Below are 27,320 nucleotides of genomic sequence, written 5' to 3' on the forward strand. Positions count from 1 at the left end.
TCCATTCCTAGGACACCCACTCCAACTTCTAGGACCACTTCCCCACCTCACCATACACGATGGTGGCCACACACTTAGCCTTTACTTTTTTAGACTTCCACTGCATACTTACATACTCATTGCATTGCACTTAGCTTTGCCTTCTTTTATTTTCAATTTTGTTTTTGGAGCATGTCCCTACTCACCTTTGTGCTTGCAGATATTTTTCTCTTTTGCACGGTTTTGTATTTCAATGTAGAGCTAACATGCAGACTTGCATGAGTCCTTCCTAGGCTGGAGACAAGAGATGCACACCGTTCCTTTCATGGTTCCATCTAATTGGAGTTTTGCCCTTCTACCGGCATGGAGGCTTCCCCTCCCACAGCGGATCGTGCAGCATCTATCCTAATGCTATCATGGCGGTGACTTCTATCCTTGCTCTTCCGGTAGGGATGCTTCATCATTTTCATCCACATGGTTCTCAGCACCACATAAAGACCAACATCCTTAGGCTCCTCTTCCTTCTTTAACATCCACATCCACGTTGAGAGGGGGTTCCTACCCTTCTTGGTATTCTACAGCTTTCGACACTTGTCTTTGACATCGGCCTTCCCCCATTTTGTACCTTGCCCCTATGCATCGCATGGTTTCATCATCTTTGTAGTAGGGCACTTGGGCGAGTGAACAATTTTCCCACGAGGGACACTGTCCAAGTGGCACCTCTACTGCATGAGCATTCTTCAACTTGTAACATACTATGCATCCCACTATGCAGAGCACCACTAGAGGGATCGTAAGCTGATTCCACCAGTAGCTTAGACCACCATCCTTCTTCACACAATACTTCTTCACCGTTCCCAACTCATCAACATCCTCGAGTGGTTGAGTAAGCTTGTACTGTTTTGTGATGTATTGGGTGTACCATTCCTACTCCTGTCTTTTGGGTCACTGTTACTTAATCGGCTACCACTCCTAAAATTTATTTTCCACAAAAAAAACAAGTTCTATGTGGCTCCATCTGCCATTGTAGGGCTTAGTAGGCTATTGAGCAACCAACGAGCCTCCTTTGTCCAATGCCCTGTCCTCTGTAGGGTGACTACTTGGACTCCCTTGGTAAGATAACCATCGCCTTTGTAGTCTTGGTAGGCCACTGAGGAGCCGGCGTGCACTCTTTGTCCGATGCCTTGGCTGCTTTGGGGTGGGACGCCTTGGGGTACACATTGCAGGCCTTCCCTTTTAGGCTCAGTTTTGGAACTGAGAGGGGGTGTTGAGCTAAAACACGCTTTATAGCTTATTAGCACTTTTAAACAGTCCCAAAACATGCTTAATAAATGAAAAATGCAAATTTGGTGTGCGGTTCAAGAGAGTTTCAATGGTCACCCAAAACCCTAATTTTCCAGGGCATCCTTCAACATCTGTAATCAAACAGGCTTCAGGCCTCATCACTATCCAGTCCTAGGCAGCCTGTTTTCAGCTATCGCCTTGCTGTTTGGAGGTCTCCATCTGCTACATCATCATAGCACCTAATCAGCCTGCATTTTCAGCATCTTGCGCCAGGTGACAATCTACTGTTATCTCTCCCACCACGTGATTGCTACAATACTTGCATTTTTACTGTCCAGCAAGTCGTCCACATCAGCAGACACCTCTCCTGTTGTCGTCTCAATTCCCTGACACTCTAGTGATTAGCATTTGATGTTTCCCCCACTCCAACACTCTGACTCATGGTCACAACACTTGCGATCCATCTCCGATGGACCTCACTTTCCAACACTACATTGCTCTGCCCTTGGGTATGTTAAGAAATACCCTAACACGGAAACATAAATAGAAACCGTACAACAAAGCACAGACTGATAAAAGAACACAGTTAGGGTTAGGGTAACTCAGAGACAATGAACACAGTGAATAAATGAAGTCATATAACTATTGAATAATACGACGCTCATGCAGCAAACACACTATGCAGTGGATGAATACTGAACCTCGAACTCCTGTATTTCAAGGATCAGGGTAGGGGTAATGAGCTGGAGAGTGTGTCGTACTCGGAACGGATCCCGAATTGCAGCAAGGTAGCCTCCGGATGTCGAATACCAGCAAACACAGCAGTGAGAAGCTGGATCTAATGCAGACAGCAGTGAGGAGAGAGAAAGACTAAAAACGGAGGCATGACAGTCTGCAAGAGAGAGAAAGACTGAAAAACGTAGGCAGCAGGTGAGAGGAAAGACTAAAAACGCAAGCAAGACAGCCTCCTGCAGGAGAGAGAAACACTAAAAACGCAGGCAGGACAGTCTACAGGACTGAAAACGTAGGCAACAGGACTGTGATGACATGGCAGGCTGTACGGCAGCAGGTCTGCACAAGAACAACAGTCACCTGACTGAAATCAGCTCCAAACTGCGTGAAGAGGAATGGAAATGAGGCGCCAACTGATGGAGACAGCAATGGACAGCTTCGGCTGCGATGTCCTCTGTGAACAGGGTGTGGGTAGCAAGCTGGAATACTTGAAATCTACAAAAACGAGATTAAGGGAAGAGTGGAGGGCTGGCTGCCAATTTATAGAAAATTAGGATTCTAGATCCTCTCCCACTTAACTCTCTTGATCCGCTCCCCATTTTAGGGTTTTGGCTAAAATAAGCCTAAAATAAGCATATTTTTTGGCTATTTAAGTGACTAAGTGTATTTCTTACCACAACACTCTCTCTCAGGCCCTAAATAGGGCTAGAAAAGTAGCCCAGCCTAGATTTTGATTTACCCCAAGGCGTCCCATCCCCAAAAAGCCAGGGCATCGAACAAAGGGTGCGTGTCGGCTGCCCAGTGGCCTACCAAGACTACAGAGGCGATGGTTATCTTACCAAGGGAGCCCAAGTGATCACCCCAAAGAGGCCAAGGCATCGCACCAAGGATGCACGTCGGCTGCCCAAGGGCCTATCAAGTCCTACAAAGGTGGATGGATACAACAATGGGTTGTGTTTATTGTGTTTTGGGTTTTTTTTTTTTTTTTTTTTGAAAAGTGTTTTGAAAATATATAAGAAACATAGGGGAAGCGGCTGATTAAGTGACAGATAGGAAAGGATAAAGAGAGTTTTAAACCTAAGTCATTCACAAAACTAGCAAGCCAATCCCTCACACTGACTAGGATAAGTGCCTAAGGATGATAAAAGTGTGTGTGTGCCAATCATGTGGTGAATATATGTAGAGGCAAAAAAGATGATGATAGGCTTAGCAAGACAAGCAAAGCAAGCAAAGATAGGGAAACTGCCTTTTAGGAGAACTGCCATGTGTTATGCCATGAATATGGCGGATCCTAGAGTCGACCACTCCAAAAGACCGAAGAGGGATAAATGTGCACAGATGCATGTTTACATGAACAGAATGCCAATGCATGGGGTAATGCAAAGGGAGATACAAGATGGCATGTTCATGCAATAGCTATGCAACGGTGCCACTTAGACAGTGTCCTCACAAGGGAATTCTTCACTTATCCAAGTGTCCTTTTACAATCATGTCATCCTGACAGTGCGGATAAAGTTACAAATGTCCATAACACAATACAAAAGGATAAATGAATGTAATGTCTAAAAAATGTAAGCATCATCACCGTCACTATCAAGAGTAGAAGCCGCCCCCTCTCAAACTAGAAGGGAAAGCAAGAGGGAAGCACCCTCTCCCCATCAAGCTGAAGGCGAGGGTGTACCCAAGCCGATCCTGGGTAGCAGATACTGAAGAACTGGCCGGTTGACTGCTTTGAACAAAGTGTCTGCAAAATTATCTGATGAAGACACAAACTCTAGGCGAATAGTGCCTAGCTCCACCTGCTCTCTGGAAAAGTGAAAGTGGATTCTCACATGCCGTGTCCGTGGTGTGATGATCGGATTGCCCGCAAGGGCAATGGCACTTTGGTTGTCACAGTAGACAACTGTGGGAGAGTCACATGGTAAATGAAGTGTTGCCACTAGACTCCTCAGATAGATAGCCTCAGTGGTGCCATCAAAGGGAGCCCGGTACTCAACCTCGGCCATGGAAGTCGCCACCATCTCCTGCTTACGGCTCGACCAAGAAATGGGAGCCGTGCCCAAGGTAAAGAGGTAGCCGCCATGGAAACGCCGAGTGTCAGGATCTCTTGCCCAATCAGAATCAGTGTACCCCTACAAACATAAACCAAAACCATATGTCAAGCCATAAGAAAAAGTACACCGCAAATAATGCAACACACAAAGACATGCAGTCCAATGTGACATCCTAGGTGCTGTGAAATGCTAACTGAGTATGCTAACTGAGTAAGCTAAATATGGCCTAGTGTGAATTAACCAAAGAAGTTTTCCTACAATAGAGCGATAGGTATGGTCATCGAAGGGCTTTCCTAGGGTATCCTTCGACAAGTGGACAGTAGGATCAAGAGGCATGGCCACTAGCCGTGTCTAATCCGTAGTGTACTGGTCCACGAGCTGAAGTGCATACTTCTGCTATGACACAAAAATACAGCCCCCAGAACGAACTACCTTTATCCCCAAAAAATAGGACAACAAACCAAGGTCTGTCATTTCAAATGTAGCTTGAAGCTTAGCCTTAATTTCTGCTCTGGCAACAGAATCTGAACCTGTGATGCGTAAGTCATCAACGTATAGCAGGATATAGCTAACCCCCTCTGCAGTAGATCGAATATATAAGTTCGGGTCATAAGGGATAGAATGGTATCCATGAGTCTGTAAGAACTCATCCATCCTATGCAACCAAGACCACAGCGCTTGCTTCAACCCATAAAGAGCTTTATGCAAGCAGAATACCTTATTGCTCAGGTTGCCAGAAGAAAAGCCTAGTGGCTACTCCACATAGACCTCCTCCTCGAGAAAACCATTTAGGAAGGTACTCTTGACATCCATTTGATGTATCGACCAACCGTGGTGAGCGGCTAGCACGAGTAGCAACCCAAAGGAAGTCAACCGTGCAGTAGGGGTAAAGGTCACTTCATAATCAATGCCATGCTTTTCTCGAAACCCTTGCACTACAAGGCAAGCCTTGTACTTGTCTAAAGTTCCATCAGCTTTAGCTCATCAGCTTTAGCTTAGTCCTAAAAATCCACTTAGTCCCGATGACTTTCTTGTGGCTCGGACGATCTTCCAATGTCCAAGTCGCATTTCGGTCAATACTCTCGAGCTTGTTCTCCATGGCCGCTCACAATTGAGGGTGCTAAAGAGCCTCCTGCCATGTATCCGGCTTAGAATGCACTATGTAATTAGTTGTAAACAGCGACGAAAATGATGCCTGAGGAGCAAGCCGAGCAGATCTTCTAGGTCTCTCCGTAGTGGAATCTGATGGTAGGATACCCAAATCCCGCAAGATCTGCTAGTACTAGCGAGGTAACGGGTCTCGCGGAGGGGGCCTAGGAACTGAAGAATCTACGGGGAAGGTCACGAGCGGGAAGTAGACTAGGCTCGGTAGGCACAATCTCCGATAATGTGGAAGAAGGAATCGGATCGGAATCCGGTGCAAAAGATTGCACAATATCCCTCTGGTCAAAGACAACATCCCACCTAACGATCACCTTGTTTGTCCGAGGATCAAACAAACGATAGGCTTTCGCCTCAGCGGAATATCCCACAAAATAAGAAGATCAGCTCAGGGAGTAAGCTTTCCTATCTTGTTGTCAGGCGTATGTGTGTACGCACGACACCCGAAGACTCTGAAGTGGAAAATCACAGGCCGAGAGCCAAAGAATGCCTCATACAGGGTCTTCTGAGGAAGAGCTGCAGTCAGGCACCGGTTAAGGATGTATACCGAAGTGTTAACAACCTCGACCCAAAGACGCCAGGAAGCTCTGCTGAGAACACCATAGAGCGTGCCATTTCCATGATTGTCCGGTTCCTACGCTCGACAACTCCATTCTGAGAAGGGGAGTTGATAGAGATAAGCTGGTGAGAAATGCCATGCTGCTGTAGAAACTCGGACAACTCGTGGGAGATAAACTCACCACCGCTATCACTTCTCATACAACCAACAATACGACCAGTCTGGTTATGAACCAGCAGCACCCAACCAAAAAAGTATGTGAAAGCATCATATTTATGCTTCAGGAAGTACACCCACAAGTATCTAGAATGATCATCCACTATCAAAAAGAAGTACAGTGCACCATTCAAGGCAGCAGTGGATGTCGGTCCACAAAGATCAAAATGAATCAATCTAAGAGGCGCCTTAGCTCTATGAGAGGACTGCTAAGGAAATGGGGTACAGTGCTACTTTCCGCGCTGACAAGCTTTACAGACATCTCGAGCGAGCTTCAAGCGTGGAAGGCCCTCAATTAGCTCACGGCGTGACAACTCATAAAGTGAGTCATAACTAAGATGCCCTAAGTGAAAATGCCAAAGACGCTCATTGTTCATAGGCTCCCAAGAGATGGCTAAGGCCTGGAAGCTATGGAACACAGATACCCTCGGCTGTCGGCTTGGTCAAAAAGTGTGTCATGTGGTATAGGCCATTAGGTTGTGCCTCACCGCAAGCAATCACTAAACCAATCACAGAGTCAATGTAACGTGCCCGTTTGTCCAATTTCGGGATACGTCTTAGCAACCCATCGGGAGGAGGGTCTAGAAGGCTCCGCCTCGCACTCGCAGGGAATGACACAGGGTTTGCGATCTAGGTCTTCGGAAGTCCACCCCGAGCGGAAGAGTCCAGCCGTTCCCACTTGGGATCGACCTGAGGTCAGCGTTCCTTATCATTTTATGTGTGTAGAAGTTATCATTTCATGTGAGCCAACGTGATAACCTTATCATCTTAAACGAGTAAAACTTATGCGAGTTCAACCCTACCATTGCATGCAACTTAGTATAAACAAAACCTTATGCATGACCTTATCCTTCCATGAGAACTAAGTCCTAAACTAACTTTTTTAATGTTTGAAACCTGGGCTTGATTCGTGTGTGCTGCGTTGGTTATTCCGCTCATCTCTCCAGCATTTCCGGTGGCTTGAGCGCCTATGCTTCCCGCGACTTTCTTTTTGGGAGCCATTCCTTCGCGGAGATTGGGCAGTCCGGACCTTAACGGCTTCGGTTAGACACGATTGGTTTGGAAGACAGCCGACTGTGGTTCGTTGTCAGGAAAGTGGTTTGGGTGACTCCTTCCTCTTATCCTTCCCCTACCACTTCTCACCTCTCTTCCTCTACCTCTTCTTCTTCTTCCTCTACCTCTCTCCTTTCCCTTCTTCTTCTCCTCTCCTCCTTCTCTCCTTTTTCTTTTCTTGCTCTTCCTCTACCTCTCTCCTACTCCTTCTCTTCTTCTACTACTCTCTCTCTACTTCCCTCTTCCTCTACCTTCTTTTCCTCCCTCCTCCACTCCTCCCTCTCTTCTCTCTCTCCCTCCTTCTTACTCTTCTACCTCCTTCTTCTCTCCCTCTTCCCTTCTCTCTCTCATCTTCTTTCTCTTCTCTCTCTCAATCCTCCTTCTTATCCTCTCCTTCTCCTTCTCTCTCTCTCCTCCTCCCTTCCCTTCTCTCTCCCAATCCTCCTCTTCTCTCTCTCAATCCTCCTTCTTATCCTCTCCTCCTTCTCTATCTCTCCTCCTCCCTTCCCTTCTCTCTCCCAATCCTCCTCTTCTCTCTCTCCCACCTTCTTTCTCTTCTCTCTCTCTTTCCCTTCTCTTCTTATCCCCTCCCTCCACTATTTACCTTCACGGTCCAACAAGGCGACCATTTTAATTAATTTTTTCCCTTTTTCTTTTATATTAATGGGGAGGTTCCTATGCCCCTTACATTCTCTCCCCCTTAGAGGAATCGAGATGTCCTCATCTCGAGAGAACCTGGGGGTAGTGTTGGTTGAGAGTATCTTCGTCCATCCAGGTGGTATCCTCTTTGGGATAATCTTTCCACTGGACGAGGTATTCTCTCAAAGTCCTTGACCTCAAATGCCTCTCCCTGACATCTAGGACTCTATCAGGCCGTAGCTCAAGGACTCCTTAGCTAGGCATTACAACTTGTTGATCATCAAGTACATGATTTGGATTAGGTAGATACTTTTTCAATAGGCTAACGTGGAATACATTATGAACTTTTAGGGTTGCGGGCAGCTGTAGTCTATAAGCATTAGGTCCTAGGCACTTAGTGATCTTATAAGGCCCGCAATATCTTGGACTTAGCTTCTTGTATTCTCCCAAGGACAGTGAACTCTTTTTAGGGCGTACGCGGATGAAGACCATATCACCTTCAACGAAGGATCTGTCTTGCCATTTCAAGTCCGCGTAAGCCTTCTATCTGTCCTTGGCGGCTTGGATGTCTTGCCTTATTGATTTGATTTGGTCATCCATGTCTTCCAGCATCTGCTTTGAAGCTTCAACCCTCAAGGTTGGATCCGAGAAGCTCAAAGGAGTACGACAATCGTGCCCATACAATGCTTGGAAAGAGGTCATCTGAATGCTTTGTTGATAAGAAGCATTATAGGCAAACTCAACCAATGGCAAATATTGAATCCACTTTTTGGGTTCGCGACAGCAATGTGTTCGCGAAAGCAGTGTGTCCTAAGCATATCTTCAATGACTTGGTTGACTCGTTCCGTTTGATCATCGGTTTGGCGATGGTAAGATGTGCTGAAACAGCGTTGAGTCCCAATGGCCTCAAAGATAGCCCTCCAGAAGTGTGATGTGTGGAGAGAGTCACGATCACTAATGATTCTTCTGGGTAACCCATAAAGTTTGAATATCTCCTTGATGAATAATCTTGCGATGTCTGAGGCTTTATAGTTCGTCTTGACAGGGATAAGATGTGCAACCTTGGTGAGCATATCTACTACAACCATAATAGAGTTGTATCCTCCCTAAACTTGGGGTAGGCCAACAACAAACTCCATGCTAGTGAATTCCCATTTCATTTGGGGAATGTCAAGTGGTTGCAATTTTCCTGGCATTTTGACATGTTCTGCCTTAATGCGTTGACAAGACAAACATTCCGTGACATATTTGAGAACGTCACCTTTGAGCCTATCCCAACAATAGCTCTTCCTAACCGCATTAAGGGTCTTGGCATAGCCAGGATGTCCTGAGAAAGGGGAGTCATGGGCTTCCCAAAGTATCTTTTGTTTAAGAGATTGGCTTGCGGGGATACATAATCTCATCCTAAAGTAGACAAATCCACTACTGACAAAGAATTCTTGATACTTCGTCTTTAGCTTCGGGTCTTGATCTTTGATGGGAATCTCCCTTAGCAATTCCTGATAGGTTGGGTCATGACATGCCTCTTCTCTAGCTAGCTCAAGAATTGGGTTGTTTGGCATTGATACCTTTGTGGCTAGAGATCTTGCTGTTGATGGATCTTGCAAAATCAAAGAATTCAAAAATGCCTTGCGACTGAGTGCATCGGTAACTACATTCTCCTTTCCAGGCCAGTATTTGATTTCAAAATCATATTCTTCCAGCACTTCAATCTATCAACGTTGCCTCATATTGAGCTCATTCTGGGTAAAGATCCATTTAAGACTCTTGTGGTCCGTCACTAGGGCAAATTTGTTACCCAGCAAGTAGTGTCTCCAAAGTTTGAGAGCATGGATGATAGCCAACAGCTCCAGATCGTGGGTGGCATAATTCCTTTCATGGCTCTTCAGTTTCCTTGAAGAGTATGCTACAGGATGACCTTCTTGCATAAGCACACATCCTAAGGTAAGTGCGCTAGCATCAGCTACCACTTCAAACTCCTTACTAAGATCAGGAAGTTTCAGGATGGGTGCTGATACTAAGCCTTGCTTTAGTTTGTCAAAGCTGGTCTGTTCAGCAGGTGACCATACAATTGCTACTTGCTTCTTTAGTAGATCAGTAAGAGGCGCTGCAATCAAAGCATAGTTTTTTATAAAGATCCTGTATCAACCCGTCAACCCAAGAAAACTATGTATTTCTTTGACAGAAGTTGGCGTTGGCCATTCCAGAACGTCTCTGACCTTGGTCGGATCCACTGAAATTCCTTCCGCTGATATAATGAATCCCAGATATTCAATCTGTCGTTTGAAAAATACACACTTCTTCTTCTTGGCATAAAGCTTGTATGCTCTCATTGTTTCAAGAACAATGCGAAGCTGGGGTTCATGATCTTTTTCCTGCTTAGAGTAGACTAGGATATCATCAAAGAAGACAAGTATGAAGTCATCAAGATAGAACCTAAAGATATCCTGCATTAACCTGTTGAAGGTAGCAGGAGCATTTGTCTGCCCGAATGACATGACTAGGAATTCAAAGTGTCCATACCTTGTGCTGAATGCAGTCTTCGGGATATCTTCTTCCTTGATCCTTATCTGATAATATCCAAACCTGAGATCTATCTTAGAGAAGATCTTCGCACCTTGAAGACGGTCAAGAAGTTCATCTATTCTTGGAATGGGGTATTTGTTTTTAATGGTCGATTGATTCAACCCTCTATAGTCAATGCATAGCCGAAGCGTTCCATCTTTCTTCTTCTGGAACAGTACTGGAGCTCCCCATGGCGAACTGCTAGGATGGATGTAGCCCTGGTCTAACAGTTGCTTAAGTTGCTCCTTCAGTTCAATTGCTTTCGGGATGGACATCCTATATGGTCTCTTTGCGAGACTGGTGCAGCTTCTGCGCCAGCTTGATTTCGTGATCGACTTCCCTTTGAGGAGGAAGTTCTGTCAGCTCCTCAGGAAATACATCTGCGGACTCCTTTAACCAGGAGGGTTCTTCTCCAGATTCCTGATTCTAATCTAGCTTATTTAGTTTAATTAGATAGACAGGTAGACCCTTTCTAATTCCTTTTATTATCCGAGTTGCTTTTGCTAGCTGAATTTTTGGCTTACCAGCCTCTCCGAGTTGTAACTAGATCTCCTTCAGAATTTCGGAAGGAGACTTAGCCCTTTCCACAGTGGATGTGGGCATCATTGGGTATTAGCCAATCCATTCCGAGCAAACATTCGTGGATACCTAGGTTCATTACCCTGAATCTCACCAAAGTCAACTTTCCACCCAGTAGGAATTTCACCTTAGCAGTTTGCCTGGTACAAGAGACCTCACGACCATTTGCCAATTCCACAAGTAAAGTAGATGCGTCTATTGTGGCTATCCCTAGTCTTTTTGAACAGATCGGTGAAATGAAGGAATGTGTACTGCCACAATCGATTAGGGTTTTGAAGCTTTTACCTTCATAATCCAATGGAGTTTTGATCACTGAGAATTAGCGATTCGGACCCTTCTTGTGAAGAGCGGCATGAACCGTTGCCCTCTCAATGTCAGCATCCATGGATGGATCTTCTTCATCGCCCAAGTCCTTGTTGGCAACACTATAGGTTCTCCCTCTGGCCATAACGGTGGCTCCTTGACCATGGGCGGCTCCTTGGAGTGGCCCTTGGCGTTGTCCTCTATTAAGCTTGGGGCACTGCCTCTTGAAGTGTCCAAGCTCATTGCAATGGAAGCAACGGAGATTGCGGCCATTACCTTGTGTAGGAACAAAGTTGTTGACAGCGTTGGTCCTAGCTTTCTTCCTTTCTTTGTCCCTGATTTTGGCCCTGCGCTCTCTTAGCCTGAGACCTATACATTCCCTTGTTCTGATCCCTGTAAGACCAAGTCCTATTGTTCCTTGGCTTGGTCTGCACCTCCTGTATTATTGGTGCAGCTCGAATGAGTGCATCTTGTAGGTCCGTTGGGCGCATTGATTCCAAGTGGGTGTCCATGGGTAGATTTAACCCAGCACAAAACTTTGACACCTGTTATGTCATATCCATTTGTGGCGCGTACTTTAAGAGAGAGACGAACTTTGAATAATATGCATCCAGGGATAGTCCAAGCTGCTTCAATTCATAGAATTCGTTCATCTTCTATGTGCGATAGGCAAGTGGCAGATACCTCCCTCGCACAACTTCTTTAAGCTTCTCCCAAGTGACTGTCCCCTCCGAGATCCCTTGGTCTCTGCACCACTGTTTCCACCATAGTCTTGCTTCGCCTGTAAGCTTAAGTTTGGCAAGCATAGCTTGGTTAGCAGGTGCAATTCCTGCTGCCTCAAAATAGTCCTCCATGGACTCGATCCAGACCTCGGCATCAGTTTGAACAGTCCTTCCCTTTACCATCAAATTCAGGTGGCTTGATTTGTTTGAGAAAGAACTTCTCTTGAATCACAGCTGTACTTAGTGCAGGGGTCGGCCTTGGAACCTGCACTTGGGGTTGCGCCTAGGCAATAAGATTTTTTATGTTAAAAACTTACCAAACGTTTCTCACATTATGTTAATATGGCCAGTACGGCTTTTAACCAAGTGACCTAATCACTTAACTCCTTTGCCGCATTTACAGCCAAGATAGACAGTAATAAAAACCGTATTCATTCATGAGGACATAGCCCTTTTGAGTACATCTATTTTGGGAAAGTAGAACAAGCTGATTGGCACATCAGTTTAGGGAAAATAGGATTGTGTTACATTTGCCTATAGGGACTGAGTAATAATATGGAGAGGGGTCATGGATTTTCAGGAATCGGTAAGTCATAGGAAGCTTGGGGTATCCCTTCCTTTGGTACCCGTTCTTCTCATAACGCCCCAGCACTTTGATCCTGTCGGCAGGGATCACCTAAGTCACTTCTTCATACACATACTTGTTCTACTTGACTTGCCGACCGCCAACATGCAGGGTTGCATTTGCGTGAGCTTCGACAAAGATGAACAGCTTCACGATCTTTAAATCCTCTATCCACTTGATTCTCTTTAAGTTGGTGTGAAGGTACGCAAGTCGGTGAGCTGCTATGTAGTATATTCTTGATTCACCCATCCATCTCCGTTCCACGTACAGGGGTAAAGGATTGTAGATGCGGTCTAGGACATTCATCATGCCTAGCCTTCATCGATAATCCGAGGCACGCATTGCAATCATAAACATAACTTGGAACACCAAGAATTTGTTCTATGCTTCGTGACTCTGCAGCCCAACATCCATAAGTAAGGAGATGTTCTCAACAGCAAACATCGTTCTATTTTGCTTCCACCATTAAGTTCGTTTGTAAATATTAGATTCTGTTGGTTTGCTCTGATACCAACTGTAACGTGTCCGTTTGTCCGATTTCGGGACACGTCTTAGCAGCCCATCGGGAGGAGGGTCTAGAAGGCTCCGCCTAGCACTCGCAGGGAATGACACAGGGTTTGCAATCTAGGTCTTCCCGAGTCTGCCCCGAGCAGAAGAGTCCAGCCGTTTCCACTTGGGATCGACCTGAGGTCAGCGTTCCTTTTCTACCGGCAAGTTTCTAGGTCCTCATTGTCTTATCATCTCATCATTGAGAAAAGTTCCCAGCTAACCGGGACCACCCTTCCGTAGGACGGACCTGAGTCACGTCCACCGCACTTTCCTCAATTTGCTTTAGTTATCTAATTAACTAACACATTACGTTTTGACATGCAAAATCAGCTCCCTTAATTAAAACCAATTAATCATGGGTTCCTTCACGTAACTTAGGCACTAACACAAAAACAAAGTCAAGCAAGTTCCTTTTCCTCAAGCATTTGTTCTTTATTTATCATAATTCCGGATTACATCCAACCTCACGCCCGAAGGCCATCCCAGCAATCTATAAGATCCTTGTTCCAAGTTCCGCCCGTAGACTAGTACACGAGCCTCGAGATCCCATCTCGAGTCACGTCAGTCTCTTGTACGGGATCCGGAGGCAAGAGATTTACAACCAGAGCCTCCCCTGGCACCCAAGCGTCCTCCCGCTCCAAGTAGTACCCACGGAGAGACCTCTCGCGGCGGGTTAGGTCCATATACCTGGCACGGCTAACAACCCCCTTGGATAGGGCCAAGCAGGCAGTCGAAGGTAATTGTTCCTACCTCTCCCTTCAAGCTTTCAACCTGAAGCATTTTAAGTGTATTCCTTGAATTAGTTCCTTGAGCAAAGAAATCAAATACTGTATCTAAGTACAAGCACGAACATTTCGGAGGTCGTTTGTGCGACCGACTGCTAAGGTGTGACTCCTTTTTCCCAAATGCCCAGCACCCGATCTTGGATCTTTCCACGACTTGGCGAAATCCCAATAATTTCAACAAGAGCAAATGGTCTTGGTAAATTGTCTTATACTTTCTTAGGGTATCCTAGTCCCTAACTCATGCACTAGCTGGTCTGTCAAGGCAATGGATATGCCTTATTCGTAACCCAACCAAGGGTCTTATAATCTCTAATTTCAGCCAAGCTCAGTTTACACACATGGCAACACATGTTTCCTCATTTAAACTTTCAAGATGCGGTTTAGATGCATGCGATCCTTCCAATTCTCTTAGTGTGATTCAATGCAAGAGTTCCCAACCATCATGCACATTGTGCGTTTAGTATAGTTGTCCCCTAAACAGCTTTTAACTCCTTTTATTCTTGACAATGAGTACTTATATCCAATGCACCGGATCACATGTGACTTGCGTTTATGGAAGTCTAGGGTTTTATTTTCGAATGATGCAAGTGTAACTTATGAACACAAGTTAACATTTCATGTATTCCTTTTAACCAAGATCGCCAAACGAGAATTCCAAAGGACTATTCATGCACTGAACTGGCTAAAAAGCTATCATTTCATGTGAAATAAGGCGATAACCCTATCATTTTATGTGTGTAGAAGTTATCATTTCATGTGAGGCAAGGTGATAACCTTATCATCTTAAACGAGTAAAACTTATGCGAGTTCAACCCTACCGTTGCATGCAACTTAGTATAAACAAAACCTTATGCATGACCTTATCCTTCCATGAGAACTAAGTCCTAAACTAACTTTTTTAATGTTTGAAACCTGGGCTTGATTTATATGCGCTGCGTTGGTTGTTCCGCTCGTCCCTCCAGCATTTCCGGTGGCTTGAGCGCCTATGCTTCCCGCGACTTTCTTTTTGGGAGCCATTCCCTCGCGGAGATTGGGCAGTCCGGACCTTAACGGCTTCGGTTAGACACAATCGGTTTGGAAGACTGCCGGCTGTGGTTCGTTGTCAGGAAAGTGGTTTGGGTGACTCCTTCCTCTTATCCTTCCCCTACCACTTCTCACCTCTCTTCCTCTACCTCTTCTTCTTCTTCCTCTACCTCTCTCCTTTCCCTTCTTCTTCTCCTCTCCTCCTTCTCTCCTTTTTCTTTTCTTGCTCTTGCTCTACCTCTCTCCTACTCCTTCCCTTCTTCTACTACTCTCCCTCTACTTCCCTCTTCCTCTACCTTCTTTTCCTCCCTCCTTCACTCCTCCCTCTCTTCTCTCTCTCACTCCTTCTTACTCTTCTACCTCCTTTTCTCCCTCTTCCCTTCTCTCTCTCACCTTCTTTCTCTTCTCTCTCTCAATCCTCCTCCTTATCCTCTCCTCCTTCTCTCTCTCTCCTCCTCCCTTCCCTCCTCTCTCCCAATTCTCCTCTTCTCTCTCTCAATCCTCCTTCTTATCCTCTCCTCCTCTCTCTCTCCTCCTCCCTTCCCTTCTCTCTCCCAATCCTCCTCTTCTCTCTCTCCCACCTTCTTTCTCTTCTCTCTCTCTTTCCCTTCTCTTCTTATCCTCTCCTTCTCCTTCTCTCTCTCTCCTCCTCCCTTCCCTTCTCTCTCCCAATCCTCCTCTTCTCTCTCTCCCACCTTCTTTCTCTTCTCTCTCTCTCTTTCCCTTCTCTTCTTATCCCCTCCCTCCACTATTTATCTTCATGGTCCAACAAGGTGGCCGTTTTAATTAATTTTTTCTCTTTTAGAGGGCCTGAGAAAAGGACCCGCGATGCCAGTCGGCCAGGGGGTTTGACCAGGATCAAAGGCCTCTGAATGGCCTACGCCGTCGGTAGCGTTCTGCCTCTGACGCAGACTGTCACACCGGGGGGGAGAAAAGATCCGTTTGGAAGGCTACAGGGAGGTGGCGATGCCTAGAGTCCTGGCGGGAGGGGAATGGCGTGCAGATGAGGCCCAAGGTGGCGTTGTGCAGCAGGACGGCGACGGCGTAGCCCTCTCTGGGGAGGGGAGGAGCCCTCCCCTAGGATTAGCTAGCATGGCCACCCTCCACCTGGAGGGTGCATGCTTCCCCCATCACTCCCACTCCCTCTCTCCTTTCCCGACTGCTGTCGGCAAGGAGAGAGAGGGAATTAAGAAAAAATTTGAGTTGAAAGAAGAAAAAAAAAATCCCTTTTTCTTTTATATTAATGGGGAGGTTCCTATGCCTCTTACAGTCAAGCATCTCAACTGTGGTCGCTGTAAAGAAAACCGCTCGCCCCAACCGGCAAAGCTGCTGAACAGATAACAAGTTCACCCCAAGCTGAGGGACATGATATACATTGTCCAGCGTAGCTAGATCCGGACCCTTATCAGTGGCAAAACTGACGCAACCTTGTGCCTGAATCTTGACCGAGGAGTTGTTTCCTATGCGGACCTGCCCGACTGCAGGGGCTCGAGTATGAAAGATGTCCTCTATAGGAGTCATGTGATGTGTAGCTCCACTGTTCACAATCCAAACAAGAGCTGAAGTGCTTGGCTATATCGAGTGGGTCTCTGCGGTAAACTCGTCAGGAGGCAACTCATAGATATGGATAAGACTCCCATCTCATGTCTCTATGGAGACGATGTGGCCCTCTGCAAACCAGTCAAACAAGCCCTCTGGAGTTGAGAATGTTGTCGACTAAGATGGTTGTGCAATGGCAGTGTGAGTCTGACCTTTAAACTGACCCTTGCCATCACCCTGCCTTCCCTGCAGGGGATTGCCCCACTGAGGGGCGGGGGTTGCCCTACTGAGAAACAATGTGACCTGATCGCCAGAGGACTTAGGAGTCCCCGTAGTGGAGAATTCAACGAGGAGATATCGAAACTCAGTCAACTTGACTTTCGAGTCATCCCAGTCAGTGATTTTGAAAAGCTGAAGCTCATGGTCAAGATTAATACGACGGGTCCTATCCCAAGCCGCATAGCAATCAATCAAGCGTGCCCATCGCTCTGACGCTAAGTCAAAATGCTGAAGCTGAGAATGAAACTCAGGCATTACGCCCTGCATCAGCTCAACAATGACGGAGGCATTCCTAGCCTTCCATGAGCGGACAACCTCGTATGGAACAAGTGCAGGATCGGGTTGGGGTTCCAACCCCGCACAAGATCCCATAGGTTCTGGGAGTCAAGGACATGTCTCATCAAGTTCGACCAAGTAGTAAAGTTTGACCCATTAAAATGAGTCTTGTCATCAAATGCATGCCTAGAACCATGAGATGTTGAGTAGATAAGGTAAGACGGATGTGGGGGATAAGATTGTGAAGGGTAAGATGGTGGAGGTGGATGTGTCTGATAAAAAGAAGGGGGAAAAGATGGGTAGGTAGAAGTAGGTTGTGAGTGTCTAATGAGTGTCGATTGAGACGGAGGCACTGGAACATAAATGTTTCCATAAGGTGCCGGTGTATGTGAAGGCACTGGGACACAGAAGCCTTGTCCAAAGTGAGGCTGGGGCACAACAGTATGACCAGAAGGTCCACTAGGAAAAGCCATGGTGGCAAACTGTGGAGTCAACTGATCCACACTCAGGAGAGACTGGGAGGGATACCCAGGCTGCAATAATCTCGAAAGTGTGTGTGAAGTAGGTGGAACACCACCCGGCAGAGGTAAGGATGAGGTCCTAAAGGATGTACCTATGTTTCCATAACCCCCCGGTGTGATGTGCGGTGCGACATAAGGTGTCTGAAATGGAAAAGTGAATGGTGTGAATGGAAGTGGAGAAGCAATAGATGAATGTGGTGGGATGGGTGGGTTTTGAAAACGATGTGTATGAGGTGCAGATGCATTTTGTTCATTTTTATCATTTAATGATTGTAAATGAAAATGTGAAGATGATGATGCACCATGCAATGAAAAACAAGGAACACCAAATTCATTCTGATTTTGTGAAGTAGACGTAAAAGAAGGAAGGGTAGAATAAAAGGTACCTGGCTTTTTCTTATAATCCCCATGACGTGTGTTAACATACAAGAATTGGTCCTCAAGAGGACCATTTCCGTAGTCAACAAACTGTACACTTTCTTCCACATGATCTCTACTAGAATATTGCAAAACAGAAGAAGTAAAAGAAGAAGGCACAAAAGATGAATCGAACGTACCTTGCATCGAAGTGGATGGAAGTGGATGAAATAAAGAAACATACTCCGGGTCTTGTTTTCCAACAAAGGGGCCCATCCCTGATGGAGGTCTCAACGGCCCTGCAACATCATCAGACTTACGTGCAAAATCTGAAGATAGAAATTCATGCATACCTTCATTTAGGAGATTTTCTTGAAGGGCAATCCTTCGATCGAGCTCATCAATCTTCTTTCGTCTATAAGCTATGATCAGTTTATATTCTTCAGAGGTCAGCTTGCCTAGCTGTTCTTCCACGTAATTAGAAGTGTCATCCACCATGTCGAAACTTTGTGGAGCAAGCTCATTAGCCCACTCTTGCTCGGTTCTCGGCATAGTTGGTCTTGGAGACTGAATCGGTGTTGTCGTCTTCGAAGTCATTTGAACCTACTATTGTTATTGCTTCTTGTGTAGAGCTTTCAGATCAAAGACCTAGGTTTCTCAAAGAATACCAGGCTATGATACCATGCTAAGAAATACCCTAACATAGAAACATAAATAGAAACCGTACGACAAAGCACAAACTGATAAAAGGACTTAGTTAGGGTTAGGGTAACTCAGAGACCATGAACACAGTGAATAAATGAAGTGATATAACTACTGAATAATACGATGCTCATGCAACAAACACACTATGCAGTGAATGAATCCTGAACCTCGAACTCCTGTATCTCAAGGATCAGGGCAGGGGTAATGAGCTGGAGAGTGTGTCAAACTCCGAACAAATCCCGAATCGCAGTAAGGCAGCCTTTGGATGTCAAACACCAACAAACGCAGTAGTGAGAAGCTGGATTTTATGCAGACAGCAATAAGAAGAGAAAAAGACTAAAAACGCAGGCAGCACGTGAGAGAAAGACTAAAAACGCAAGCAAGACAGCTTGTAGGAGAGAGAAAGACTAAAAACGTGGGTAGCAGGTGAGAGAAAGACTAAAAACGCAGGTAGGACAGTATGCAGGAGAGAGAAAGACTAAAAACGCAGACAGGACAGCCTACAAGAGAGAAAAATACTGAAAACATAGACAGTAGGACTGTGATGACGTGGCAGGCTGTACGGCAGCAGGTCTGCACAAGAACAGCACTCGCCTAACTGAAATCAACTCCAAACTGTGTGAAGAGGGCTGGAAATCAAGCGCCAACTGATGGAGACAGCAATGGACAGCTTCAACTGAGATGTCCTCCGCGATCGAGATGTAGACAGCAAGCTGAAACACCTGAAATCTGCAAAAACGAGATTAAGGGAAGAGTGGAGGGCTGGCTGCCAATTAATAGAAAATTAGGGTTCTAGATCCTCTCCCACTTAACTCTCTTGATGCGCTCCCCATTTTAGGGTTTTGGCTAAAATAAGCCTAAAATAAGCATGTTTTGGGGCTATTTAAGTGACTAAGTGCATTCTCTACACTCTTATATTCATTAAAGCATTCATTTACTTCAGAGTTTCTTCTCTCTGTGGAACTTGCACGATCATTGGAGCCACACATTAGGCCAGATCCCCGCACTGGAGAACACACTGATGAAGACATATCATTTTTCAATTCAACCCTATATCACTAGTGAAAGGTAAACAAGTTGTTATTTCTAATCCTTCTTCCGTTGCTTCCTCTGTAATGCAAGATACTAGCATAAGTCAAGAAGAAGATCCCTATCAATATGTATCGAGTTTTCCTTCTATAGATTAGTTTGTTTTTGGTGTTTCATCACAGAATCCACCATTAGCATTTCAATTTCAATCATGTCCATTTAGTTCACAAAACTCTTCCAACACATACACTTCACTTCCATCCACACCTCAATTTTAAAACCAGCCCTTTCCTTCCGTTGCACCTTCACTTGTGTAAGCACTTGTAGCATCCCACCCAAGGGAATATCATCCTTAGACACATCTTATTTCTCTAGGCCCTCTGCTTTTGCAAAAACATGTGGTAAAGGTACATTGGTGGTGGGGGATTATCCCCCAAACCAAGCACCTTTGGGGATCTATTCTTAAGGGCTCACTATCCAAGTATGCCCATCCCCTAGCGTTGCCCATATAGCATCCTATAGTTAGTTAAGGGTCTTCGATTCCACTGCCTCCTCCTTTGGCATCTCATGGTATACCACACTCTATTTCTATCTTCCCACCATATTCCTCTTTTCAGGCACATCAAAGTTCACATTCCCCATTAGCATTTTCCAAGAATACTTTCATTGACGAGACTTATTTTAACAGGTCTAACTACACTACTTGGTCAAATCTCATGAGGCATCTCTTAGATTCATAGAAATATGGGACCTAGTTCAAGGTAGAACCCCAACCAAAACCCTCGCTAGCCTCCTCCAAAGGTTGTCTACTCTTGGAAAGCAAGGGATGCTTCTGCCATCGTCAAGTTGATGCAAGGTCTTTTACCTAAATTTCACTCACAGGTGTAATACTTTGACCTAGCATCTGAGCAGTGGGAGCACTTCTTGACCACTATGCAATTCAAGATAGAACTTGACATATCAATCTTGGCCATGAGCTCCAAGAGTTCAAATTACAGACCAGGTGACCTTAAGGTCAAGTTAGTGGAGTACCAATGTTTACTCACCAAGTTTGTCACTATGGAACTTCCCAAGTCCCGTGATGACCAGGTCACACCATTATTTTAAGCTTCCACATAAATATTTCTATTTTGTACAAGAAGTGATTTCACAACCTACTATGCCTACTTTCTATGAATTTGAGTGCTGACTATTGCATTACGCAAGATTGTTTGACCAATTTCACAAGAAAGCTCCTCTCACACCTTTAGAGGGGACACTTCTTTCCGAAGAAAGAAAAGGGAAAGAAAAAAAAACAACCAAAATCAAGAAGAAAAGTCTAGTAAGTCACAAGGAAACACCCACTCACAACTTAAAATAGGACGGCAAAATGTACCCAAGAAAAAAAAATAACAACATTGTCAAAAGGCTTAAACCAGGATGGCAAAATTTACCCAAGAAAAATACCTAGTCATAAGAAAATACTCAATCACAACTTAAACTAGGATGGCAAAATGTATCCAAGAAAAATAGGTACCATCAACATTGTCAAAAGGTTGGTCATTTTGATGATGATTGTCATTCAGAAGCAAAAGGCTCATAACCCAAGAAACCCGCACTCATACCTTCCACTCCACAATCACAAGGTAGCCCCCCATAGTGGAGACAAGGTGGTGGCAAACAAAACAATCAAGGGTAGTAGAGATCTCACAATCACATTGCCACCAGTCAACCATCACAGCCTACACCTTTCTTGACTCGCGAGGGGATGTCAGACTGGTCTACCAGGCTTGGTCAACATACACGAGTTGCCCATAGATGAGGCTACCACAAAGGCCCACCTACCATGACCTTGTGGCCATACAATCTCTTGGATTGTGGACAATGGAGCCAGACATCACATGACTCCACTCAGTAACATCTTCGAGTCTACAGTCGGTAATGCCCAACGCATAACAACTTCTTTGTCAAGATTCAAGGCTTTGATTGCATCATGTTTGATATTGATGAGGGCCCAATCTCGGTTCATTGGACAATGTGTACTATCCCCCAACTTGGGGTGAATCTTTTATCCGTCCATCATCTTTGACCCTTGGGGAGAGCAGTTTTCTTTACACCAACCACAATCAAAATACAGAAATAACCTAATGTAGAAAACACAAATACAATCATATGACAAAGCATAGACTAATAGCAGAACACAATAAGGGTTAGGGTAACTCAAAGACAATGAACACCATGAATAATCTCGAATGAATGAATCTGATTAATAAGATGCTCATGCAGCAAACACACTATGCAGTGAATGGATACTATACACAAAACTCTTGTATCTCGAGGAGGACTGAGGCAAGGTAATAAGCTGGAGTGTGTCCTACTCCAACAAATCCTGAAACACAACAAGGAAGCCTCCAAAGACGTGTTGGCAGCAACAAACCCAACAATGTAGATTCTTGATCAGTGTAAAACAGCTAGAGAAGAGAGAAAATCTGCAAACGCAACCACCAAGAGATGGGTGGCAAGCAACACAGCACCATGGAGATGAAAATGCAGCAAAATCTAATAAACACGGCCTTCTAATGAGAAACACAGCTTGTAGATGATGTCGCCAGCAACTTGAGAGGATTCGTGAGCAACAAACGCAGAGCATGCAGACCACCAAGCTGAATGCAGCCACCAAGAGGATAGGTGACAACTGGCAACAGCAATCGAGGGTGAGAACTATGCAAGAGAGGCTTGAAACAAATGCCAAATGGGTGTGGAAAATGTCGGGCAGCTTCGTCTAAGATGTCCTCCACGAATGGGGTGTGGACAACAAAGCTCTAGCACCTAAGACTCCCAAAAACAAGATTAAGGATGAGTGGGAGGGCATGCTATCTATTTGTAGAAAGTCTGGGAACTCCCATGTTAGGGTTTACATGTGGGGCACTGAAACTCTCTCAAATTGCTCGCGATTTAAAAGAAATGGTTAAAATTCATTGATCATCAACTTGAGTTTTGGGGTTGTTTAATGAAAGCTAATGATAATTTACCTCAGCACCTACTTGGGCATGGAGGTTGTCCATTATGGAAATGGGATCTTTCTATCCTAGCAGATGTATGCCCTTCACTTTAGTGGATCAATATTGCACCGATTAGACATTGCCCATAGCCACACCATCAAATCCCAGTGTGAAACTATCTAAGGATCCTCATGCATAGCGTTTGGATGAGCACCACTCTGTGGTAAGAAAGCTCTTATCGTTAATCCATACTACACCAAATCTTGCATATTCAATATCATTGCTCAGTCAATATTTCAATATATTGATACAATCACATTGAATTGCATGTTTTTGTGTTGAGATATATTAAATGTACCTATTTTTATGTCTTATAGTTGGTAAGGGTTCGATTTTGCAAGGTACACTATTTCAGATTAGTCAAGAGACCCTAACACCCAACATCCTCATGGTGGCTATATTTTCTCTCTAGGCACAACTCCCATTGTTTGGTCAAGCTGTCACAAGGATGCAAACTTATAACTTAATGCTCTTTGGACACTTAAATTTGTGACACTTAAGTTATGCATATGTAAGATTAAGTTTGATGTATCACAGTGATAGATTATCCTGGTTTTGGGAGTGGGGGACATTGGTATAAGTTGTGATGGGCAAGTGCCAATGGGATGCCTGAGTCAAATATCGGTCACAGACATTGAACTTTCCCTTGGAGATGACTTTTGGTGTCATACGGGTTAGAGTTTTAGATGATTTAATGTCCTAAACTAAGGTTTGTGAAAAGTTTTAACAATTTCAAGCTCAAATAGGTTAGGAATTTAAAATTGAGGATGGGCACCTTTTCTTTTTCTTGAATGAGGGCAAGGCCAAAGGGCTATGCAGCTTGTTTTTGCATGTGCAGGCCCCAATGAAAATGAAAATTCGCTAAACGTCAAGTTTGGGATAGTTTGGGGCTACATGCAAGTGTATCTTCTATGTTGGACTATTTTTGTTTGGGCTGTTTGGGGTGAATTTAAGGGTGGAGAACTGAGTTTGTGGGTAGGGAGACAATTGTTGAGATTCAAGAAAGCAGGCAATCTGATCTTCAGCAGATTCTTGGGCTGTAGACAGCAGGAAACCCTAGAAACGGGGTCATTGACAATTGCTGCTGCAGAAATCAGGGTTTTAGACAGCAGTGAAATCCTAAAAACCAGCATGTGACCTGATTTTCTCTCTCTAAAAGAAAAGGAGATTGGTGCTACAGCAATTTCTTGGCATCAAATTGAAGATTTCTCTATCCTCAGCTGACCTCCCTCATCTCCTGAAGATATTCACCCAAACAAGGAGATCTGCTACGAATCTGAATAATTACAATAGATCTGTCTAAGATTGCCCATCTACAGTTGAAGTGCCGTGCATGCAACTTGACAAGTGGCAAATTTAAGGATTTTGATGCTAATCATTGTTTAGGGCTAAAAATGCAGAATTCTCTCTCTACTCAGCCATTTCTCCCTTTCTTTGATAAACCCTCAGCCATTCTCAGCAGATTGAGGGTGGACAACAGTGCATTTGCTGTTAAACCCTAATTTACAATAGGAATTAGGGTTTCTCAGCCACCTAAAGAGAAAAAGCCGCCAAAAAGTGTGTGCCCATTAAACAAAAGCCCAACATCAGAGCAGCAGCTGCAAATTAAGTATTTACAACAGATCTAGTGAAGATTGGACATCCATGTTGAAGTTGACCCACATGCAAGTGTACTAGATTCAATTTGCACCCACATTGTCTCAAAATCAAGGGGCAACTCGGATCTTGATGCAGCTGGTCATCGGTGAAAGCCCAATGTATTGGAATTTGTAGAGAGATCCATCTATATCTGTGTACTACAAATTCAAGAAATACAAGTTAAAGAAATACCACAAGGGCTGCTAGTTTTGGGGGCCAATCAAGTGTCATGTCCAAGATTAATGTGGTAACGTACCTTTTTCCAAATTTGTGAATGTTCAATTGCTGCCCCCTATTGTGACATGATATCAGCAAATGTCCATGTTAGTGTTCGTGGTCTAGTTTTTTGCTTACAGGTCTAAGTTTCTTCCATCCTGGTGCTGCTCCTAAAACTAGCCTTCCTTCTTGGAGAGGGTGGTAATTCCCTGATCAAGCACTTGATTACAGCAATTAACAAATAAACATAAATTGAAATGCACACTTTACCTTCAAAATTCTTGAACAATGGACACCTTGTTGGCCCCAAATCTAGCGCCCCTTTCGGTATTTCTTTATCTTCAATTGCCAATGGATTGATTACAAGCCGAGATTTCAATCCTAAAGCCCTTTGCTATTCCAACAATCAGCAAACAAATTGAGCGGTTTGCCTCTTGATTTTCACCTAGGACTTCCTCTAATTAGACCCCAATTGGCCAAATGCTACCCCAAATTTACAATGGATGGTTGGGCATCTAAAATCCCTGACAATATCGTAAATTGCAAGTGTTGATTTGATTGTACGATGCTTTCAACTAATGGCACAATTCACGAGGTAGCTGCAGAAATTCAGGCTTTACACCACAATTTCCTCTGCTGTCCACCAAATCTGGCTGAGATCTACTCCAAATGGCTGAGATTTGCTGAGATAACCTGAGAATGGGCTAGAAAAGGCGAGAGAAAAACCAAGATGAGAGAGATCTCATTTTCTTCGCGGTAAACCCTGAAAACTGCATACTGCCTGCTCCACCCTACATCTAATGCAGTCACGTACGGCCAAGCACCTCCAAAATGTTGTCACTAGCCTTGAGCAGCTATCGTCAGCCCTTGTACGATGATTCCCTGCTCTCGCTTACTTCATGGAGTCCTCTATTGGCTGTCGCCTATAGCCACTTGTTGTTTCTCCACTTAGAAAATTATCAGCAGCCTTCTCTCTCTCTCCCACCAGCTCAAACTTGCCTGAATGACTGAGATCCAACCCCCAAAAACGTTTTCTTACTTTGCATGGGTATTTTTGCCAAGTGGTAGCCTTCTAAACTCAATTTTTCACATTATCCTGGTATTAAATTAATTTTTAAAATTAAATAATTCTAAAATTTAATTTCATCCCTTCTGACCTTGCCCAAAATTGAATGTGCCCATCTATAATTAAGTTGGATAGGCCATTTGCAACTTGGAATGGTCCCCAACCTCTATTGACCCTTTAGACTGGCATTAATTTATTAATTAATGCTAGTCTAACATATCACAACTTTTTACTTTGACATCCACTGCATTCTCTGGGTCCTTGGCCTGCTACCCTAAAATAACTACCATGTGCATCGCATGTGCTAAACAAACTTGCACATTTGATCAGTAACTTAATCAAATGTTATTCGCAAGATTAAAGCATCTCAAAATTTTACATCCCCATGACAGACCTCCCCCTTGAAATCCTTGCAATGGTCTTCGATTGCACTGCATTGTGCCAAAGGAAAAGCATATTGCACTAGAATTTCCATAAGGCATCACTGTCATAACATTGGCCACTGTTGTCTAACCATGCCACATGCCCCAAACCTTACTGAGAATTTCCAATCAGCATAAACATGACAGAAATCTCCAAAACAATCCAAAACTATTGCTAGAAATCCATTCTCTCTTACCCGAGTAAGAGTCAAACTTTATGTCCTTATCCCCAGACTTGAGCTTGTGCACCCATGTCTTCATAGTTGTTGGATTATGGTAGAGAAGTTAAGAAATCTTCTTGTTTTGTAAAGCTTGGAAAGGAGATTCTTCCTCTTTGCAATTGGACTGTGATTGATGATTGATTAGTTTTGAGCATATAGTGTGACTATTCGAGGAGGCTGAGGAGGAGGAGGAGGAGGAGGAGGAGGAGGAGGAGGAGGAGGAGCAGCAGCAGCAGCAGCAGCAGCAGCAGCTTGAGTAATCAGGGGAGTAGCTGGTTGCTGAGGGAGATGACTTTCTCCTTATCTGCCTCACTCGAGGTGAGGTCTTTTTACTCTTCTTGACCCGAAAGTCCTTTCTTCTAGAAAGCTTCTCAACAATTGGATGCTTTGCACCTTCACCATTAATTGGTACAATGGTGTTTCCTCTAGTATCACCATCTTTTGGGGAGAGCTGTAAACCATTGAAAACTAAGCATAAACTGATCACTTTCTAATCTGAGAATTATCACAAACTGCTGCAAATGTGATCCCAAACTGATCACAACTTGATTGCAAAAACTAATCATATTGATGTAAAACTAATGCCAAAAGTGACCATAAACGTTTCTCAAACTGATCAAAAACTAAGCTCAAACTTATCAGAACTTGATCTCAAAACTGAGGCAAAAGCTCATACTGAACTGATCATGAACCGATCCCAAACTAATACAAAAGTATAGTCTCAGATCCATGGTAACAACCATACTCATCTACATACATCTCATAGTGGCTAGCATACCAAAATAGTGACCTCGTGGCAAACATACAATCAGCACAGTACCTTGGATCCATGCCGAATACATCCGAGATCCACTATATACGAGAGTTGTCCGAAACTCGTGGAGTGGAAGTGTTGCCTCCCCCTTGAGAATAAGGCAATGCTCCTTGCCTTTCCTCTACTATGCCTGATTGAAGAACTGAAGTCGGCTCTAACTGAAATGCATCTAGGTAAAGTTGCAACAACGAAGAATGGTCTGCCAAGTCATCCTCTTCCATCCATTTTGCATCCATTGGTGAATAGTTATAAACCTTCACTAAATATCTCTTGGAAACTTTACCCCTAACCTTTCTTTCCTTATGTGCCAAGATCTGCTTGGGTACCAAGATTTAGCTCTTCAACCTCAAGCTAAATTTCAGTAGATA

The 27,320-nt window shown here is 44.4% G+C and overlaps 2 protein-coding genes across 6 annotated transcripts in view; both read right to left on the reverse strand.

Moving 5' to 3' along the window:
* Positions 1-27,320, reverse strand: part of RUS3 (root UVB sensitive protein (Protein of unknown function, DUF647)) — a 119,002-nt gene that overhangs the window by 24,348 nt on the left and 67,334 nt on the right. The window lies entirely within an intron of this gene.
* Positions 3,090-18,792, reverse strand: LOC148015474 (uncharacterized). The gene is made up of 2 exons (XM_087665722.1): positions 18,001-18,792; positions 3,090-4,127 (listed from the first exon to the last, which is right to left on the reverse strand). The coding sequence occupies exons 1-2, from the start codon at positions 18,395-18,397 to the stop codon at positions 4,117-4,119; spliced, it is 408 nt and encodes a 135-aa protein (XP_087521848.1). The 5' UTR covers positions 18,398-18,792; the 3' UTR covers positions 3,090-4,116.

This window comes from Lygodium microphyllum, chromosome 24 (genome assembly GCF_053477565.2).
Source record: "Lygodium microphyllum isolate KBCC chromosome 24, Lygodium_microphyllum_v1.1.10, whole genome shotgun sequence".
NCBI lineage: Eukaryota > Viridiplantae > Streptophyta > Polypodiopsida > Schizaeales > Lygodiaceae > Lygodium > Lygodium microphyllum.